The sequence below is a fragment of the Nymphaea colorata genome, chromosome 9 (assembly GCF_008831285.2).
Source record: "Nymphaea colorata isolate Beijing-Zhang1983 chromosome 9, ASM883128v2, whole genome shotgun sequence".
Lineage (NCBI taxonomy): Eukaryota > Viridiplantae > Streptophyta > Magnoliopsida > Nymphaeales > Nymphaeaceae > Nymphaea > Nymphaea colorata.
Genome location: NC_045146.1, coordinates 7,193,690 through 7,215,290, shown reverse-complemented (window position 1 = coordinate 7,215,290; position 21,601 = coordinate 7,193,690). Strand labels below are relative to the sequence as shown.

Below are 21,601 nucleotides of genomic sequence, written 5' to 3'. Positions count from 1 at the left end.
GCTCTGCATTCATTTTTTCAATGTGAATGCATACTATTTCAAATGCTTTCTTGTACTTGTAAGTACAGGCTAGGCTTATAGACCAAACACTACAACAAATGCAGAACACACATGAGGCAAGTTATAGTATTATCGACATACTTTCTTAGCAGCTCGCAAATGACTGATGATCTTGCTCATACATATAGGCTTGATACATGCATTGGAGATCTTGATGGATCCAAACCAAGCAAGATGCTACTTAGGCTTTAAAATGATGCCCTCGAGCAAAGACTAAGCTATGTAGAGAACACCATGGAGGTACAAGGTCAACAAAGCAACTTATGATCTTATGTAAAAAGCATTTTGCACATATAAATCATCGTTTTTGCATTTTTAGTACTTTTTGTATGTTGAAGTAAATGATGACAAGAATAACAATTTTTGATGTAAACGATCATAACAGTGTATCTATGCAGTATACACATTGTTCTCTCTCTCTCTCTCTCTCTCTCTCTCTCTCTCTCCCTTTCTCTCTCTCTCACACTCGCTTTCACACACATAATAATTTTTTGATGTAAACGATCATAAGTGTACAGTATATACATTGCTCTCTCTCTCTATCTCTATATATACATATATACATATTTTTATTTATTTATTTATTTATCTGTCTTTCATGTGCATGCTTTTTCTTTCAAGTGGTCTTGTTTCTGGAGCTTGGGAATTGCACGATTTGTTTTAGCTTCTTACATAAGCAGTGAGTCTTGCTTCATCAACTTGCACTTTTATCTATGTTCTACTATTATTCATTTTTTGTTGTCATAGATTTCCATGTCATTGTCATGGACATTTGGTCTTGAACATGAAAAAGAAGTAACAACTGACATAGGATGCCTGAATGGAAAGTTGCAGAGAAAGAAACAAAGGAAGAGATAATGTCTTTCAAGGAGGAAAAGAAAACAAAAAGACAGTTTTGTTTTTGTTCCAGTTTGAGAAATACTTGATATTATTTAATCACTAATCAAGTTTTAACAATGAAAATATTTTTTTCTATTAAGGGAGAAATGGATATAAGAAAGATGAATCCCTTGAAGGTGGCATTTGATTAATTGAAAGAATTACAACATGCAGCTTAACATATGGAAAAATCACAAAAATCCACTGAATGCTTGACTCTTTACCAAAATTCTCAAAAGGAACAAAACGTTTTGACATATGTACCCTTGCATGGTGTTTTTCCCAAGTCGCTGCTCAGCATAGACATCAAATACCTATAGCATAGGAGCTAGGGATGTCAACGGATCAGATTCAGATCGGATATCCATCAAAATTGCTTTTAAAAAATCAACTATGGTAACCAATGTTTGGGCAAAAGCTCTAGCCAAAGGCACTAACTTAACATCATCACACAAGAAGAATATAAATATTATATATACGTATAATTTCACTCAGAGCTAATGACTTCCATGGAGTTGCCTATAATAATATCCCTATAGAAATCATATATACCATTTCACTTAAAATATTTAAAACTATATCTTGTAAAACTAATTTATTAATTAAATAATACTATGTTTAATTAAACATTTTTGTGTAATCAAGCAAACTATTATAGTTAAGGCATCAACTAAGTAGGATATCTTAAATAATATATTTATTTAATTGAAAATAATAAAGAAAACTTTAATCAAGAAATTCAACAAAATGGTCATTGGATTAAATATATAATTTTATGTAAGAAAACACTTATTGTAATAAAGGTAAGAGGACTAATAAATTATCAGATATATCAATGAACACTCTTTTTACGGATGTAACACAAATTATTTTGATTAACTCAATGAAATAAGAAAAGATCATTAAATAATGTCTTTTCTAAATGAGAAATAATATGGGTCACCTGATTTAATAATTCACAATAGATCATCATGAAATAATGGAATCTAACCTTAAAATATGTTATTATGAAAAAAGTATGAAGGTCAAATATACTAGTAAAAAAAAAAGAATTTATCAATATAAAGCAATTTATAGTCAAATTCGCTAAAAAAATATTTACGTGAATTTACTGGACGACTATTGAATCAGTGAATGGGTAGGTGCAAACTCTTAGGTGTTTGACCCATCAAGATTGATCTTAACCATTGATTTGGCCCATAAAAATAAAGAAAAAAAATAAAATAAAGTATTTTAGTTGTTTATTGTTAATTCACATGCTTCTATCATTCCTTTTCCTCAATTATCAACGTTGACAAAATCAACTCAGTGTCCCAACTGGTGAGGTAAAACTTAAATGTCATTTATAATGAGTATAACACCTTGACTCCTACCTTGCCTTTAACCAGTATGGTCAACTTGTTCTACATTTATGCTATATAAGTTTCAAATGTAGTCTAGTCTACTGGCAAATTAAGTTTAATATATATATATATATATATAGGTTTGCAGGCAGAGAAAAGCAAAAGTGAGGACTCAGGCCGGGGGGCAGCATAACAAAAAGAGCCATTCCATTGAGGGATGGGCAGGCACGAGCGGATCTCCCCAGGGATTTACAAACTGAATAACTTTACAAAGTCTCTGCAATTTGATTTGCCAAAACATGGAAATCATTGGTACCAACTCAACACAAACAAAAGATAGGTCAAGTATTAGGCACAATTTCTGCCCACCAGTAATAAGCACGTTATAGTGTTGATTTTTTTAGCCTGAATACACATAATACGTACATATTGTGGAAAGTTAAATTGTATGGAAACGTGTGAACCACTTCAACCGAACCAACAATGTTTGAATGACATTCACATAAGTGTTCTCTTGTCAAATTCTTACTCGGGTTTCTCCCCACTTTGTTCATGAATGGAAACAGAGTTCAAAATAATCTATCATTTTTCACATGGTAATAGAGGGGGTGCTTGATGAAGAAGATATTGGCCTCAAAGAATGCCTGTAGTCGACCAAAGAGATTGTGCTTCTTCACCAAAGCAATCAGACGATCCACATTCTCAAATTTCTGCAGCAAAATTGGGCTTTCTCAACAGTCATAAAGCAAAAGAAAATCAATTTTGCAGCAAAGATGACACTGACGATTAGTGTGTCCCTCAACTAAGCATTAATGAAGAAATGAATATAACCGGTGATGAAGATCATGGGCTAACAATTGTCGACATTCTCATAAGGCTGCTGACTAAGGACTTATATATATTAAGACCTGATTTAAAATGGAAATAGAAGCTTCTCGGTTCCCGCCCATTAAAAAAAAAATTCTTTCTAGTGGCTGTTTCATGCAAGCTATTGAAGATTATTGGTTGTCTACCTATCTCTCTCTCTCCTTTCTTCTTCCCTACACCACCCAACAACAAAAAAGAGAAGTGCTGAAACCTCAACGGCAGCCAAAAACTTCCAAGCTCCTCTAGGGATTCACAGATGGTGTGAGTGCTAAGGTTTGTCGACATCCACCTTTCTCTCCTTTTTCATCAAATGTGCACATTGTTTTGTATTTTGTTCTTATGTGTGAGAACGTTTCACTGATTTACCTGTTGCAAGTTGTTGCAAGTTGTTCCAAGTTGTTCATGAATCCTTGAGGAAAGTGGACAGGAAGTGCAACGAGTGGTGTTTGTCTGCTTTGTTCCAGAAGCCCATGACTTGAAAAAACTGAGAAGAGAAATCCAGCACCACTCTGTCTCACTCTTAATTTCTCAATTCTCCTGTCTTCTTCTTCTTCTTCTTCTTCTTGTCGTTTATGATATTAGATACTTAGTTATGACTAGTTAAGAATGAGGGCTGGGAAGCATCACTCTGGTTGGTCACTTTTCTTTATAGCTACACACGTATTTTCTTTAAAACCAACATAGATTTATCTAGATTTGTGCTCCAGAATAGCGATTAATATTTAAAGACTTGGAGAAAGACTTGTGATCCTTTGTTCTATTCTATATTTTATTCAATTTATGGTTCGTTGTTCTGTACTTCAATGTTGTCTCTTTGATGCAGTGTTTGAGGTTTTCTTCTTTTCCATTCCCTTTTTAGTCCAGGCTTGGCATTTTGGGTGGCGATGGTGGTTGACTAATGTCTTTTCCATTCCCTTTTCTGTTCTGTTTTATTGACAGGATGCTGCAAAAGAGTTGGCTCCTTGTTTGGAAATATCATGTTGTTTTTTCATTTCAGTAAGGTGTATGTTTTCATTTGTAAAATGTGAAGTTCTAAAGCTACCAATCTGCTGTCCCCTTTCACTTTCTTAACCTATGATTTTCATTTTGGTATTTGTAGAGGAGAAACCTTCAAATTGTATATGATGCTATTGGTACCTTGGCTGATGCAGTTGGAGGAGAGTTGAACCAGGTTCATTTTTCTTAAGTGATTTTAGTCTACAGCAGTAATTCTCTTGATGAAAGTAGCATATTTTATTGAGTGGCACTTTTATCCTGATAATGGTAATACTGATTATTCAGCCGAAGTATCTTGACATTTTGATGCCACCAATCATTTCAAAGTGGCAAAAATCTAATCTTTATCATGGCATAGAAGTGAACTGGCCAGTAGCGTATTTTATTGAGTGGCACTTTCAACATTTAGCCTTCATATTTTAGCTGATCTGATGTGGTAGCAGTTTGCTTATATGGAGGAGTTCTACACCAAAATCTAATCTCTATCAGACAAAGGATTTAGGATCTAACCTTAATGGAATCTGGATTGCTTCTGGGACTGTCTTAGAGGACTTGTAGTCAGTTCTTGCTTGCTGCATTGCTGCTTGTAGTCAGTCAGATTGGACTGAAGAATTGAGAAGGTTGAGGGGGAGTCAAGCTGGAAGCACATAGCAACTGTTTATATAGCATCCTATAAATTTTATACTTGCTGAAAAATGGTAAGCTGGACTTTCAACTATTGTGAGCAGAAAGACGGTTCCCAGATTTGATGATTTGTGATGTTGGAGCTGGAAGTTGTACAAGGAACTCTTTGAACTTTGAGACATGAATCTTGGGGCACTAGGCGAACCAATGCAGAAACTTGCTGGTCATTTTGATGTTTTTTTTTATGTCATTAAAATGTATACATTAGCATGCAAGAGAATCAAATTTGGCTGTTCAAACTTTTGAAAGCAAGGGACCTGGTTACTTAAAGTTGCTACCTGGATTTTGGTTCATTTTGATTGCTTTTTTTGTTGGCAATTTACATCTGAAATTCATTCTTATTAGCAAGTAATCGAAAAGAATGTATTTCTATTGTCTCAAATACTAGCCATCTACTAAAAAAACCTGTTTTATGCAATTCATGTAACTTCTTTTCTTCCCACAATCTGCTTCCTGTAGTACTTTTTTGTATGACAAATACTTCTAGTACTGGGTATGGTTGAAGAAATGAAGAATGACATTTTCATGCATTTACTAGTTTGACCTTTTTATTTCTCTGAGTTAATTGAAGCAAATGGCAGAATGGTTGACTAATTTCTTAAGATGTAGACCACTGTGTTTTATCCTTTTGCAATCTAGGCACCATAAAGTGGGCGAGAAGCCTTTCCTTTCCATTTCAACCTTTGTGCAAGTTAGTACTCTTATATTACTGCATATTGTAATTTTGTTTGGCGTTAAGAGTTTCTTTGGGAATCTTGATATCAATAAACCAATGTTCTTGCTTACAATTTAAAAATGAATTCTGCAACTATTCTTTTCTTTTTTGTTGTTTGTTGTATATCAATAAACAAACGTTCTTTACTATCAATAAACTAGTGTGTGACTGTGTGTATATATATATATATACATATATATGCACACATATGCTCTCTCTCTCTCTCTCTCTCTCTCTCTCACTAAATAAGCCTGACAATTATCACCAGTCAAGTTTGGGGTAGTGTGATGTTAGGATTAAGTTTTATAGTTCATTTGGTGTTTACTGTATATTTTTCATACATAAATCAAATTTTGATCAGATTTGCATATGGTTTAAAAGTCACAAATCGGATTCGAATGGATTGGGATATAACTTGAAAGTCTAATTCGGATCAGATTCAGATCGGATTCAGATATAACTTAAAAGTGAGATTTAGATCTGATTCAGATATAATTTAAAATTCATTCGGATCGGATTCAAATATAACTTAAAAATCAATTCGGATGTAGATTTTAAAGTCGGATTCAGATAGGATATAAATTTCTTTCATCCGAATTTGAAGCCAAATCTGAATCTGAATATATAAATATCCGAAAAATCTGATATGATAAAAGGTATATATGATCTGAATCCAATCCATTGACATCCCTAATGGGAGGCCATGGGTGGAGCCAGGGGTCCATCAAGGGCCATAGCCTTTCCTTCAAATTTTCACAAAAAAAATTGCATATGATTTTAACAAATTTTTATTTAGCCTACAAACAAAAATTAAACTTTATATTTTGAACCCTGTTAAAATTTTAAAACTTTAGTTCAGCCCCCAATGGAAAATTTCTAACTCCACCCTGTCGGCCCCCAACCACCACAAAACAGCTAATAAGTGTCAATCAGCTGAAGGAACCACGCCTCACGCGATGGCCTTTGCTACCGAGAACCTGTTGCCTCTGGCAGCAGCTTCTTTTCGTTCATTTATTCATATGAACACATCCAGTGAATCGCGTCTTGGTGAACGGAGAATGGTAAAGCATTCTCACGAGAAGCACAAAGGACAGATGCCACTATGACGAACGAAGGCCGGAAGCCCAAAATCTGCGTCTCTAAAATCCATGGGAGCAAGTCATGGACCAAAGCCATCTTCAACGATCGGGAATGGAGAATTAGTAAAAGACTAAAATCCAAGTTACTGCAATAACCAGCCTGCGCTCTCAAGACTCGTACACAGCCCGTGCCCCTAACTTTGCCTTTAACAGCTGAAATCAAGATCGCAGGGGGAAAGAAGAAATTAGCAAAGGAGAACGGCATGATGAATTGCATTCTCAAACTTAGGGAACCGGATGGCTTGTGGACGCTTTCCATAAATGAGAGGAAGACAGCGAAAAGGTGTCATAAAACCCATTTGATAAGCTATGGAAGGGGGAAAGCATATCAAAAGAATGTGTTCACTAACTTCGCAATTTCTGTTCACCCCGAATTCCAAATCTTTAAATCAAAGACTATCAAACACTACCTTAACTTTTTTTGTTAAAAGAATGCTAGCGAGGCACTTGTCAGAGAGAGTTTTTTTGTTAACTAGGCGGCTCTTTGTTAGTTTTCAAATGTTGAGCGGGATTTGGCAAATCGCTTAATCTTATGCAGCATTTTGTAATTGTTTGACTATTTTTTGTTGATATTATTTGGTTTTTTTTAGCCGTGGGCGTCGGGCCGGGCCGCCACTGGGTACCCGGTACCCGGCCTGGTCGGGCCCGGGTCCAGGCCGGGAAAACCGGGTTTCGGGCCGGGCCCGGGCCCAATGGTGTGGCCCAGCCCGGCCTGTCCCTCATGCTCCTCCAGTCCTCCTCCTCCCGTCCCTCATCCTCCTCCTCCTCTCATCCCCCATCATCCTCCTCCTCCCGTCCTCCATCCTCTGCCTTTCCTTCTTTCCTCCCCCCCCTCCCCTCCCCTCCCCTCCCCTCCCCTCTCCTCTGCCTCTCCTTCTTCCCCCTTCCCCCCCCCCCCCCCCCTCCCCTTCACCTCCTCCCCCTCTCCTTCTTCCACTTTCCCCCCATCGGGCGGAGCCAGGCTGGGCCCGGGCTCAGGTTTCAGGCCCTGCGGGCCGACCCGGCCCGATGCCCTCCCCTAGTTTTTTCTTATTTTAGTTTGTAAATTTTACAGGTTGGCACCTATTTGGGGGTCTGAGACAAGAAGCAACTACATAATTAATGCACCACCTGCATTACTAATAGAATATGTGCGTTATTGATAACACTTGGTCTCTGTCAATCAACAGTACTGCACAATCTGTTTGTAAGGATAACATTTTTGATTGATGGAAGATTAGCAGTTGAAGCTACTGTGTTCCCATATGAAAGCCTTGTTTGGTAGGAAAATATTGGTTTTGCTCCAATATCTAGGGTTTGGACTGTTATGAATCAATGTGAGCTAAGTAGACGTGGAGGCATGGTGTGGGAAATTCTTCCCAACTATAATTCGTTCGTTTAAATATTGATGTCGTTTAAAATTTTAAATTTATTACTAGTGCACTTTAGCCAGAAATTTCTACCTCTGCTGCTAGAGCCGAGCGGCCAAACATGCATAGATCTTGGGATTGAAAGCAACAGAGCAAGGGTCTTGGCAGGGATCTTAAAACATATACTTTGTTCTTTACATGAAAGTATTAGCTTCTCACTGTTGAGAGTGTGACTAAGTCTCACTGCCAGGATATAGTTAATTTTCCCATGCAACAAACCAAAATAAAGAGGGAATAGAAGACCAAATTGAGAGATTGCGTGAAGGAACTCTTATGCGAACAGCTCTCAGAGGCTTTAAAAACTTGTAATCTCTCTTTGGGGTTCTCTAAACTGATGCCATGTCGAAGAACGCTCTTGGTCTGAAGATGCTGATTTTTTTTTTTTTATATATCACAAAGAAAAACATTTTTTTCCCAATAAATATGTTTGTTCCTTTTTTAGGTTAATGTTTATCATTTTACCGCTGGGGAAGGGATACACAAAGATGTCAAAGCTCCTTTCCCTTTTCTCCTGTCGGTAGGGTTCAGATATGTTTTTAGACCTGAATGGCAAGCAGGACAGCACCGACTAGAGTGTCACGCATCCGTCATTTATTTTACCTGTATGTGGGACTATCATTTGAATCTAAAATTTTCTTACTTCTGTTTAACTTAAATTTTAGATCGACCATATCCACCAGAAATATTGGACTGGATCATATCTGAATAGATGAAGCGTACACAGCCCCATCTATTTACACGAGTATATATTTAATTAGTTTCAAATTTCAGATCAACCGATCCACTAAACTTAAAATTGGGCTGGGTTAGGTTCGCGGGTTTTGTGCATCCAGCCTAATATATTAATCCTTGCACGAGTATTACTGGCTCGGTTGGATTATTCAGCATTTATCGACTCATCGCTTCATTGCAGTGAGATTGTGCAGAGGACTTTCTTGCCTAGTTGGGCACAGCTGTTCTAAGTTGGATCCATTTTAACTACCTCAATGACCGTCCAGAGACCTAAACAAAAAAAAGGCAATGAAGAAAGGAAGCAGGAGAATAAATAAAGCATGCACACATAGGAACTAAGATGCAGCAGCTAAAGATCCAAGCAAGTAGGGTATAGATGATCCCCAAAGGAGTTGGCACAAGAGATAGGACCATGGGCTGATAGGCAACCAGTTTTGGTTTTAAATTTCCATGATGTCAACCTTTTGATAAAGGAAAAGATGCTGATATGCAAATTGAAACATAGTAGAGGCATCCCTTAAGATATCAAAAGTAGCCTAGTACCGTGGGGGATGGGAAGAAAGATGGAGGGTTTGACTCTCAGCTAGGTGATAGAAGGAAATACTCTACTTACTCACAGAGAATAACGCATTAGTGTGTTTTCAAATTTTAATTAGAAACGAACTGAATCAGAATTTATATAGTTGGATTGAGTAAAGGCAGGATCAGATTTCATTAATAATTGAAGATCCAATGATAAGTCTTGATTAAGGAGATAGATCTAAATGTGATGGAAACTGTAGATTTGAGTAGAATTTAGTGAGTAATTATTGCACGTCATCCATTGCATTTATTTCTCTAGTTGTTTGTGAGCATGAATATGTAGTTAAGAATGTGGATGAAAGCGGAGATGGGTGGGGCGTTCATGTAGATTGAACCGAATGTGATTATATGCACAGGCTTCCCACAATACAAAGACGCTGTGCATGACACCTACTCCTACTCTTAAGAGTGGGTCATGGCCATCTCAAGTTGGGCAGGCATGAGGTCCACATGTCGTGCACCGGGGGTTGTGCATGGTGCACCCCGATGCATGTAACCATCTCTCTTTTTTGGAGGAACCCCGTCGAAAAATGAACCCCCATATCTCTTCCTGTGTTATAATTTGGGTTTAAGACGTTTTGGCTTTAGGGCCTGTTTGGTAGGAGGGAAAGGGAGGGAAAGGAAGGGATGGAAAGGGAGGGAAAGGAAAGGGAAGGGAAGAGAAAGGGAAGGGAAAGGAATGGAATGGAATGGAAAGGAAAAAAGTGATTAAAAAGCTTGTTTGGATACAAAAGAAAGGAAAGGAAAGGAAAGGTTAATACTTTACAATAATATCCTTAACAGTCAAAATGTTTAAAAAATTAAGAACGTGAAGGAAGGGGTATTGTGGGCAGTCAACACTTTGTTCCTCTCTTCCTTTCCTTTCCTTCCCAATCCGTCCGATTTGGGAGGGATTGCATTTATACTACACAATCCTTTCCTTTTCCTCCCTTCCCTTTCCCTCCCCTCCCAACCAAACACACTTTGCCCCTTTTCCTCTTCTTTAGTTAGCCAACCAAACAAAGGAGGGATTGCTCAATCCCTCCCTTTCCTTCCCTTTCCCTCCAACCAAACAGACCCTTAGATTTGACAACTGCTTGCCTTTTATCTAACTATGGATTAGTTGATCCGGAGGCTGGATTCGATTGTATCTGACCCGTTTATGCCCAATACTAGTCTACTTGTTTTAAGTAAGTAGGATTTGGCAGTCAAACTTCAGTAGTGCGGCTACGTGTGGGCTTGTTTGGACCGGGACATACACCAGCCCATAAAAAATATAATTACACTGAATTTAGATCCAAGTAAAACCAGATGAAGTGGCCACATTAGACCGGACCTGGGGTTGGTGATCAAGTGCCTCTCAGCTAAAAAAAAAAAAATCACGTTTTCCAGCATCCATTAGAAGTAACTATTTCAAATTTTAAACCACATCGGGGTTGGATCATACACAATACCGCGACTATATCTGACAAATAAACCCAAACTATCCATATAAAATTTTCTTATTCATGGATTTACGTCTCACGGATCCAAATCAAATGCTTAATATATCGGACCTTTTGTTCTCTACTTAACAAAATCGGTTCCCGTATATAAGCTCTTACTCGGGTTTAAGGCAAGTCAGGGCCGAGGAACGCGCATTCCAACTAAAGCCACTTGTGACTTGAAAATGACGAAATTATTTGTCACCGGGTAACAGAGGTTTCGTAACTTGTAGGGGTACTTAAATAATTTCGGGCTAGAGTTTCCATATCGCACAGGTCATTAAAAGCCAAGGACATTTTCGTCATATGGGAGCCAAGGGTGAAACCCTTGTTTGTCCCTTGACTCGGAATCTGTTCCTGAAAAGGAACTAACAAAAACCTAAATTCCTCAACGGCTATACTTTTTTCTTTTTTCTAAGGGGAAACTTGCTCCCCATCTTCCCAAGTTACCGTTAAACCTGCGCAGGGAAGAAGAGAAAAGAGAAAAGAAACTGACCGTTGGGACCCAGCAGAGGGGTAAGGAAGTCGACCGTTATGCTTCCCTCGTTTGAAACTTCGAAAAGGAAAGTGACTTTCCCTTCTCCTTTCATTATAATGGAAGCTAAAGACTATAGCGGGGCGGAAGACCAAAAGAGTACAGTCGAGAGACAGAGCAGGGGAGAGCGAGAGAAATAAAATGACATCTCGCCTTCTTTATTCCCTTTTGGTGGTTGTTTGATTCGTTTATCAAGACGGAGCAAAAATTCGATCAAGGTTCGCACGGAGGTCTCCGGTGTTTCTTTTCATCGGTTTTTTCGACCCTTGGTGCGGCGGTATTTGGACAAGAAGCAATGGCTCCAAAGGTTATGGTCCCTCAACAGCCTAGAGGTGTGCCCGCAATCCTGTTCAAGATTCTCTTATGAACTTCTTTCCTTGGTTCTTTTGCAATTTTGCTATTGCTTTCTCGGTCATTATATTGGGACACTAAGCACTGGTTCGTCAACAGCCCGGAGGAGTGTCAGTAATCTTGTTCATGCTTCTCTTGTGGACTTCTTTCTCTGGTTCTTTTGCAATTTTTCCGCTTTTTGTTCCGTCGAAGTTTGATGACATATAGGCGGGTTCTTTTATTTTTTTTCTCTCTTTGAGCCGTTTCTTGGCATAGCTTTGATATTCTTTTTTATTTTATTGGGCATGAATTGGTGCAGCTCTTCCATCACCACCTTCCTTTGAGGATCTGCTGATACCATCTTTGTTGGTGGAATATTAGTTAGATATGAATTTGAGCCAATTTGGTATCAATCTCCTGAGATTTTGAATTGCTTTTGAGCTTGGTGCTTTCGAATTTCCTTGATTTTTTTCAGACAAAATCGTTTTGTGCCTTCAATTTTTTGTACAATTTATTTCTTGGAGAGTCTATACTATTTGACTTTAGATACTTCCGGCTTCCCATCGTGTCCGATTCCAGTTGCTGGTTGTCCTAGCTGTTTTTTTGTCAATTTGTTTTGCTTTGCCATCTGCAATGTTTGAATCGACGTCGTTTTTTCTATTTTTGCCGCAATGGGATCATATATCTTCTGTCCAAACTTTTTAGGTAACGCAGTAGCTGCCGGTAAGCAGAAGGCAGCAATAGCGGATGGGAAAAATCGCCGAGCTTTAGGTGACATCGGCAATGTGGTAGATGCCCGCTGTGCTGCGGAAGGGTAAGTTAAGAAAAAAAAGGAGAGAAAAAAATGAATGCAGGTACCCGAATCCTATCTTTCATCTCATACGTTTTTCCTTTGTTATGTCTTACAGGAAACCCCAATTACCACAAGTTTCACGCCCCATCACAAGGTGCGTTCTCATTTGAAACTCTCTGGGTTTCTTTATTTGCTAGTTTGGCAATAAAACAAGATACATAAGTGAGAAAGCGAGAGTTAGTGGAAAAAGAAAGAGAAGAGAGTTTGGTACACTCTGCAAGTGCACAGTTACTTTTCTGATTTTGTCTGTTTCTCTTTTCTCTTTTAGGAGCTTTGGTGCTCAACTTCTTGCAAAAGCACAAGCAGCAGCAGCAAACAAGGTATGAAAGGAATACGAGAGATTGTTAACTGCGTTTGAACTATATGTTATTTTCTGCAAGAAATTTATGTGGAGTTCCTGCTGGTTCTTGGCAGAAGCCTTTGCCAGCAGTACCACCAGTGGCTCAAGAGGGGAAGGCAGTCAGAAAGAAAGTAACTGCAAAAGTGAAAGTAGAGGAGGTGATAGAGAAAAGCCCTCGCGCTAAGAAAGAAAGCAAAGGGAACCCAGAAACTAAAAATAGTTCAAGAGAGGCTTCCTCCAAGAAAAAAGTTACCCTTACTTCTGTCCTCACAAGCAGGAGCAAAGTGAGTTTTCCCTCTTTATGTTCTTGGGCTGAAACGTTATGTTGTGATTCTGTATTTTGACTGATTCCAATCTTGGTTTTAATCAAAGTATGCTTGTGGGCTGTCTGGAAAACCAAAAGAAAGCGATCACGACATCGACAGCGCAGATGCCGAGGATCAGTTGGCCGTTGCTGAGTATGTGGAAGATATATACAAATTTTATAAACTTGCAGAGGTAAGTCTTTCCTTGATTGGTTTTTTAACTTAATTTTGTTGGTGATGGTTCTAAATTATTTACTGAATCAATTGTATCTTCACAGGTTTCAATTCAAATTCATGACTATATGGACTCACAATATGAAATAAACTCAAAGATGAGAGCGATACTGGTGGACTGGCTGATTGAAGTTCATTCGAGGTTTGAGCTAATGCCCGAAACTCTCTACCTTGCAGTGCACATTGTAGATAGATACCTTTCAACCAGAAGCTGCTGTAGAAGAGATCTGCAATTAGCCGGGATGACAGCAATGCTCATAGCCTGCAAGTACGAAGAAATTTGGGCACCTGAGGTAAACTAAAGAAGTCATAGAAAGGCGTCTCAGTTTTGCCAAATAATAAAAAGGCACTCGGTTTCAAGGCCATTTATCCGCTTCTTTCGTTTGAAGTACATATTACTTCATGTGGTATAATATATTCAAACTTGAAGCAAGGTATACAGGCATATAAAAAAATATTGAAACATGAGCGTGTTTTTGCATTTCCCTTCAAAAGTTTGCGTTTATGTGACAAACTTATTTCAAATGATACAAGTCGTTTACTTTCAATTTACTTTTTTTTTTTTTTTTTACAGAAAATGCTCATGTTTTGGTGATATAACAAAAAAACATGGCGATTTTTAGTTTTTTTACAACCGCCTAAAGAACTGATTTTCATAAGCATAGTTTTGCTATTCCATCGAACACGTTTGTGTAAAAGTTGAGTTCTTTTCTTAAATTCTTTTGAGTTCTGCAGAGACTAAAACAATCCATTTTTATCCATATTAACGTTATTAATGTTGATCTTATTTTTTCTCCCAAGCTTTTGATTCTAAATAAAATATTAACGATGCGCAAACCACTTGAAAGCAGCAACTTTCTATTGTATAACTAAAAAATGTACTCAGGTTTCCTTTCAAACCAAGATTTTCGCGTTTGGACTAAACATTGTAAAAACGATTTTCTTAATGAGTTTTGTAAAATATTGTTTGTATGTTTGGGTAGGAGGCAAAAACAAAATAAGTTTTTGATGGAATGAATAAGTCAATTTTATTATTAAATGTTTCTGACAAACCAAATTTAGTAGCTCAGCATTTCGTCTTGCAGGTCAATGATTTTGTATGCATATCGGACATAAACATTGTAAAAACGATTTTCTTAATGAGTTTTGTAAAATATTGTTTGTATGTTTGGGTAGGGATGCAAAAACAAAAAAAGTTTTTGACGGAATGAATAAGTCAATTTTATTATTAAATGTTTCTGACAAACCAAATTTAGTAGCTCAGCATTTCGTCTTGCAGGTCAATGATTTTGTATGCATATCGGACAGAGCATACAACAGAGAGCAAATCCTCGTAATGGAAAAGTCTATTCTTAACCATCTAGAGTGGAGCCTCACAGTGCCTACAGCTTACGTTTTCTTGCTCCGGTTCCTTAAGGCAGCTGCTTCAGATAAGGAGGTTAGGAGTTTTCGTCACATATCATTACAGTTTTTTTTTCTTTTGCCGTTTTGTCTTACACGCCAATGTTCTAAATAAACACTACCAGATGGAGAATTTGGTGTTTTTCTTTGCTGAAATGAGCCTGGTTGAGTACTGCATGATAGCCTACTGCCCATCAATTCTAGCTGCTTCTGCTGTCTATGCCGCTCGCTGCACGCTCCACAGGACACCTTTATGGACAGAGACTCTCAAGAGGCACACCTCCTACCCAGAGCAGCAGCTTAGGTATGTGCATGTGTATATGTGTGTTGGTTGTGGGGAGGTGATGATACCTGAAAAGCCGAAGCCCCTCCCCCCACTCCCTGCTTCGGGGTCGAAGGCCTTCTTAGGGACCTAGGTGGCAGCAGCAGATCAAACGCTGGCTTGCCAAGCTATGCCCATACATCTTGGTAGTCAGATGGTGGACTTCTTCGATTAAGGTAGAAAACTCATATAAATGACTGGAAGCAGAATCGAGAGGCCGTTTGAATAGCCCAAGCCTATTTACTTACAGCCCAATTTTCTTGTTTCCACAGCCTAGACTGGCCTAACTGGTATAACCATGTGGATGAGGATGCATAACTAACACTAGCTTTACATTCAAGCAACTTTCTGAACAGTCGTCATTGCAGGTTTTCTGATGGTGGCAAACTGGGAATCGATTGACTTTCTTTACTCGTCATTGAAGAAACAGGAATACTTTTGAATAGAAGAAAAAAATCCTACATAAATCTCAGATAAAAGGGACTCAAAGTCAAACCGCTAAAACCCCCCTAGAGAAGAAACATTTATAAAAGATGATTTTTTCTCATTTCTGCAAAACTGAAGCAATAGAAAGTCGCTGTTTCTCATGCCCACTGATGCGAAACAGCGACTTCTAAAGTAAGAGAAAGAAACTTATTTAAATTTCATCCACGACATTTTTCTTGCGTGCTTATTTTATAAAAATGTGGCACATATATGGAGTTTATTTTATCTCTGACCTACTTCTGTTGAAAATTAATGGCAGAGAGTGTGCTAGCCGCATGGTCCACTTCCATGCAACGGCTGCAGATAGCAAGCTAAAAGTTGTTTTCAGCAAGTACTCGAGTCCCCAGCTCGGCTCTGTCGCTCTCCTCCCTCCTGCGACCAACCTCCTGCTTTCAGACAGCAGGAGAGATACTGCCTCCTGATCGATCATCCGGCATTCTTTTCTACATTATCTCTTTTGTCCGTGGGACGTCTCTGTCCCTTCTTCCCCCCTTCCTATCGGCTGGCGTTATTTAATTTCCTGGTGTGGATGATGGGGATTGGGTTACTCATGTCTCACCAGTACATGACGTATTTCATTTGATTGACCAGTGTGTTGCTTTTAATACATATGAAGGAAGTTGTGTGATATCTGATCACATGTATGTACATGCAACGTTTTTTTTTATGGATTAATTCAAGTTGATTTTTTATCACGTACTGATTTTTGAGCTCTCTCTCTCTCTCTCTCACGTCTCCTTACGGAGCGATTCCCCCTTGCAGAACTTGCCATGCAATCGGCAACCTTTGCTGCACATCTCCCGTCGGAATAACAGTGGAGGTTTGCCCTCTCTCGCGCCGTTTGTCTGGAAACTTTCTCGCTCTTTCCGACTGAGTAGCCTGCTGCTGCCGGATATCCAAGGGTTCGTGAGATCCCATCAGTGCGAGGCCTTGTTGGGTCGTGTTGGATGTGGACGACCAAAATAATCATGCATCGATAAGAATAAGCTATTAGAACCGACTAATCGAACCCTCCACCCCTCCTGCGTGCCTTCTGCGTTTTCACCCTCTCGTAGAATAGTCGTCGTCCCACTGTGAGACAGAACGATTGTCTAGAGAGACACGTCCAGCTGACCTTGTGTCATTGCCGTTGGGTAGAACACAGGCTGGACTGACATCAGCAAATCGCCGGTGACCAACAACTGAAAAAAAGGGAGGGACGGACGGGCCGGTTGACGCTGTCCCCTGTGTGGTCATAGGGATCCCGAAAAGTGTTGGTCATAAAAACAAAACGTAGTGGAGGAAGCAAAGCAGAGTAGTACACAAAAAAAAACAAGATTTAACATGATTCGGTGAACTGTTCTCCTATGCCCACGATTATCCTCACCACCGCACAGCACTATAGGTGAGGTTTCATTTTAAGTGAATTAGCCTTTTTGTTTACAATTTGGTTTATCCATGTGTTGCGATTTGATTTCCTTAGCTGGCCAGGTAGTTTCTTCTTTTTTGTTGCTAGAATCAGAGACTATTATCGATTGGTGCTGATTTCCTTTTTCCCTTTTTCCTCAACTTTGTTTCCTTTTTCTTTAACTCTATGTTGTCGGCCTTGCCTTTGTGGTGCATTTTCAAGATCAGATCTAGATGTGGATCCCATTAGATCTGATATGCTAAGATCCCCTTCAAACTCAATGGTCTTGAGCAAACATTGAGTTTTGAAGCGCCCTCGAACTCGAACAAATGCTTCCATGGGTGAGGGAATATGCCTTACAAACAGTTGTCTTTGAGCGACAAGAACTCAAACAAAGCATATATCTAGTTCAATATGTTTACTTTTTGGGTGAAGGACCGGAATCGTCGTCATATAAGTGGTGGCACTAATGTTGTCGCACCAAAGGATTGGTGGTTCAAAATTAGAGACGCCTATTTCTTGTAATAACTGTTTAAGCCAAAGGACTTTTTGCAGCAGTGTTGGCGACTATCCGGTACTCAGCTTCAGTGGAGGATTAGGCCCAATGGACTATTTCTTTGAACTCCAAGAAATCAAGTCTTGCCCAAGGAAGATAGTGTAGGCAATTGACTTGCAGTCGTCTAGGCACCCTGCCCAGTCTACGTCAGAGTAGGCATGTAAGTGAATAGATGTGTTGTGCTTGAGGAGAAGTCCATGTTGAATAGTGACCTTAACATAGCACAATATCTATTTGACTGCATTCCAGTTGTCAGTCGTACGAGTGTGCATGAATAATTGACAAACCTTATTGACAACACATGATAAATCAGGCCTAGTAATGTTGAGGTGTTGAAGCACCCCAATTGTTTGGTGATATAGTGTTGCTTCAGAAAAGGGAGTTCCAACCTTTGTTAGTGAGGAACTTGCCAGTAGAGACGTAAAGATAGGCTTGGCACCAGTCATTTGTGTCCGAGTTAAAATGTCAATGATATATTTTTAATGTGGCAGGAGCAATCCTTCTAACATTCTAAATGCCCAAGACATGATGTAATGGTCCAAGATCTTTGAAAGAGAAAGTTGTACTTAGACGATGAATCAATGCAACTTGTGTTGCAGAGTTACCTATGATTAATATATCATCAACATAAACCAAGATAAAAAGGCGAACCTGATTAGTAATCAACCTCAAATCGTGGAGGTAGATCCCCACAAAGAAATGTATTATTAACATCAAACTATCTTATAGGCCATCGTAGAGACGTAGCAAGAGATAAAACGGTATACATGGCAACTGGCTTTACTATTGAGTTGATTGTCTCAAATAGTTGTTACCTTCAATTTGATTATAACCTTTGGCGATCAATTGAGCTTTGTAACATTTCAAAGTTCCATCATATTTATGTTTAACCTTTAGGATCCATTTACATCCTATAATAGCAAATTTTTTTTGTCTAGTGGGATGAGAGTCTACGTTCTATTTTGATGAAGGGCTTGCATCTCCTTCGCCATGCCTCTTTCCAATGGGCTGACTTAAGTGCTTGGACATACGTTTTTGGTTCTTGGTCAGAGCAATATTGAGTGACAACTGCAGGATAGATAACATAGGTATTGGTGTGGTGGTAGGATAGATAACATCAAGTTGTTTTGATGTTTCTAGGAATGGGAAATCTGACTTATTGAACATAAGGTGTCGGCTAACAATCATTTTGGAACTTTCTAAGTTGTACCATAGGTATCTCTTGTGAATGTTAGAATACCCAAGGAAGATGTGTTTGGATGACTTGGGCTGAAGTTTGTGATCACAGTAAGATTGTAAACTTGGGTAAGTGACACAACCAAACACATGGAAAAAGGTATAATTTGGAGGTCTTTTGTGTAAAATTTCAAACAAAGATAGCCTTTGTGTCTTGTAGTGGGGAAACGGTTCAGTAAATATGTTGTTGTGCTGAATGCGTATGTCCAAAAATTTGTTGGAACACCTCCATGTTTAAGGAGAGAAAGACATGTTTCAACAAGAGAGCAATGTTTCATTTTAGTTGTCCCATTTTGCTAACGTATATGTGGATATGAAATTCTTTCAATACCATGTTCTTGGAAGAATTTGTTATTATCTGCATACTCACCACCAACGTTAGATTGAAAAAAATTTAATTTTGGTGTCAAATATATTTTCGACTTTCACCTTAAATGTCTGAAATGTCTTTTCAACATCAGCCTTATGTGGAAGAAAATAAATTCATGTAATATATATATATATATATATATATATATATATATATATATATATATATATATATATATATATATATATATATGTCTTTGCTAATCATGGGTGCAGGCCCCCAAACATCCGAGTGGACAGCTTCGAGAGGTTTAATGGCCCTGTGATCATATTGAGTAAAAGAAAGAGCATGTGATTTCCCACATCGACGAGCTTCACAAAAAGTTTTGTCTTTACCATCATAATCAAAAGTATGTTTAAAATGTCTTAGAATACAATTAACGGTACTCAAGGCAGGGTCTCCAAGTCTGGCGTGCCATCTACTGACTTCATGTCTGTTCTCCATACAATGCCACCTTCTCATTTTCATGCTTATTGATTACTAGTTTTGAGAGTTGGAGACGATAGATGCCATTTTCACTATTTCTGTGTAGTAGCACCATCCATGTTTGCTAGTCCTTCACCACACAATGATCAGCAAAAAATTCAAAAATAACATGATTACCTTTGCAACATTTATTCACAGATAAGAACTTATGAACCATTTTAAGGACATGAACAATATCATGCAACACAATTATGAAGGCGAAAGAAAGCCAATCTAATATTAAATAACAATATTTAAGAAGGCGAAAGAAAGCCAATCTAATATTATAAATGTATACACTTGATCCAACCCCAACCTTGATGGTGTCACTGCCTTCATAAGGTTCACGAATAGTCATTGATACAAGAGAATTGGTTATGTAACCGCTTGCATCTATGTCAGGGATCCAATTTGCATCATCTAACATTGTGGAGTTGAGTGGTATACCTAAGCATTGGAAGATGATGACGAGTTTGTGTTGGTAGTAGCCGCCCCAGTGTAACATTTCTTTGTTATTTTAAAATAGGTCTTGGCATTGTGTCGCACTTTATCACAAAACTGATAGGCAATATGAATTTTTTCACCAAAATTAGACCTGCCATGTCCTTGACCACTGTCCCTTTGAAACATTGAGGACTGTCTACTATTAAAATTTTCCCTGTTTGCTGAATATGGTTGGGCATAATGGGCGGCACAAGCAAACGATTCATGTTTAGAATCTTGATCTTAAGTTGTGTCTCTTATGTGAGCAATAGGCCAGGCAAGTCATTGGGAGACATGGGATCTACTAGGGTGGTCAGAGAAGTTTTTAAAGCTAACTACTCTTGAGGAAGCCCTCTCAAAATGTGCATAACTACTTCTCTTCTACTGGCTTCAATGCCATTTCCTTTCCAAGTCCTTGCAGTTGTTTTTTGAGTTGCTAGACTCTTGAGGAATGGGTGGCATAGGATATTTTAAGAGCAATTCATGCTTCATATGAAGTCTTGAGCCTAACCAACAGTTTCAGACAATGAAGAAACAATGAAGAAATAAGCTAACTTAAAAAAAGTTGGTCTTGTCTCATCCAAGCCACATATTCAAGATTAAGAGACCAGGATTTCGCATCAGTACCAATGATCAATCAGCTTGAACACGGTTTAGAGCCATCAATGAGCCCTAGCAAATAATGTGAATATAGCAAAGGTTGAAATTGTGATTCTTGGAGTAGCAAATTATCTGCGAACTTGACAAGCAATAATGGTAGAGCCATACCTTGCAGTGATGTTTGCTGCTTGATACCATGAAGAGCTAAGCAAGCGAGGACTAAAGCACCAACAATAGGCGCCAACTAAACAAATGCAGTAAAAGGTCTCGTAGATTTTGTAGCTCTGATACCATAAAAGGAAAACATAGTGGAAGAAGTAAGGCACAGTCCACACAAGAAAACAAGATTTAACGTGGTTCGAAGAATTGTTCCGTACGTCCCCATCACCACCGCACAACACTATAGGTGAGGTTTCATTATTTATAAGGGAATCGTTACCTCAACACAATTCGAGGAGAGTATCTTTCTTTTGTTTACAATTTGGTTTATCCATGCGTTAAGATTTGATTTCCTTAGCCCAATAGTTTCTTCTTTCCTATTGTTAGAATCATAGGACATTATGGTTTGGTGCTGACTTTCTTTTAACTCAACTCTCTTTCCTTTTTCTTGAACTCTATGTTGTCTGCCATTTGCATTTTCAAGATTAGATCCAGATCTAGAGCCCATCAGATCCGATACGCTAAGAGGTTACCCACAACCAAAAGGACGTTGGGCAGGGAACGCGGAGGATGACAGTGACCCTCAGCCAGAATCCCCTTCTGGTCGCCCCTAAACTGGCGATGCACCTTTATCCCAGGTGGTCACCAACATCCAGCGAATTGCCGAGGA

At 38.7% G+C, this 21,601-nt stretch overlaps 1 protein-coding gene across 2 annotated transcripts; it reads left to right on the top strand.

Moving 5' to 3' along the window:
• The first annotated feature begins 11,471 nt into the window (after window positions 1–11,471).
• LOC116260064 (G2/mitotic-specific cyclin S13-7-like) lies at window positions 11,472–16,370 on the top strand. Of its 2 annotated transcripts, none has more exons than XM_031638141.2 (10): window positions 11,472–11,736; window positions 12,440–12,548; window positions 12,643–12,681; window positions 12,856–12,907; window positions 13,005–13,211; window positions 13,300–13,425; window positions 13,511–13,759; window positions 14,746–14,904; window positions 14,993–15,171; window positions 15,935–16,370. In XM_031638141.2, the coding sequence occupies exons 1-10, from the start codon at window positions 11,700–11,702 to the stop codon at window positions 16,095–16,097; spliced, it is 1,320 nt and encodes a 439-aa protein (XP_031494001.1). In that variant the 5' UTR covers window positions 11,472–11,699; the 3' UTR covers window positions 16,098–16,370. The 2 variants fall into 2 exon arrangements, with proteins under 2 accessions (XP_031494001.1, XP_031494000.1); XM_031638140.2 differs by having other exon boundaries at window positions 11,473–11,736; window positions 13,002–13,211.
• The last annotated feature ends 5,231 nt before the right edge of the window (window positions 16,371–21,601 follow it).

Bases quoted from the DNA above. Each gene is read 5' to 3' on its own strand.
- LOC116260064 (XM_031638140.2), top strand. From the start codon at position 11,700: ATGGCTCCAAAGGTTATGGTCCCTCAACAGCCTAGAG. The intron at 13,426-13,510 runs GTAAGTCTTTCC...GTATCTTCACAG, and splicing joins AATTTTATAAACTTGCAGAG to GTTTCAATTCAAATTCATGA. The intron at 14,905-14,992 runs GTTAGGAGTTTT...AAACACTACCAG, and splicing joins CAGCTGCTTCAGATAAGGAG to ATGGAGAATTTGGTGTTTTT.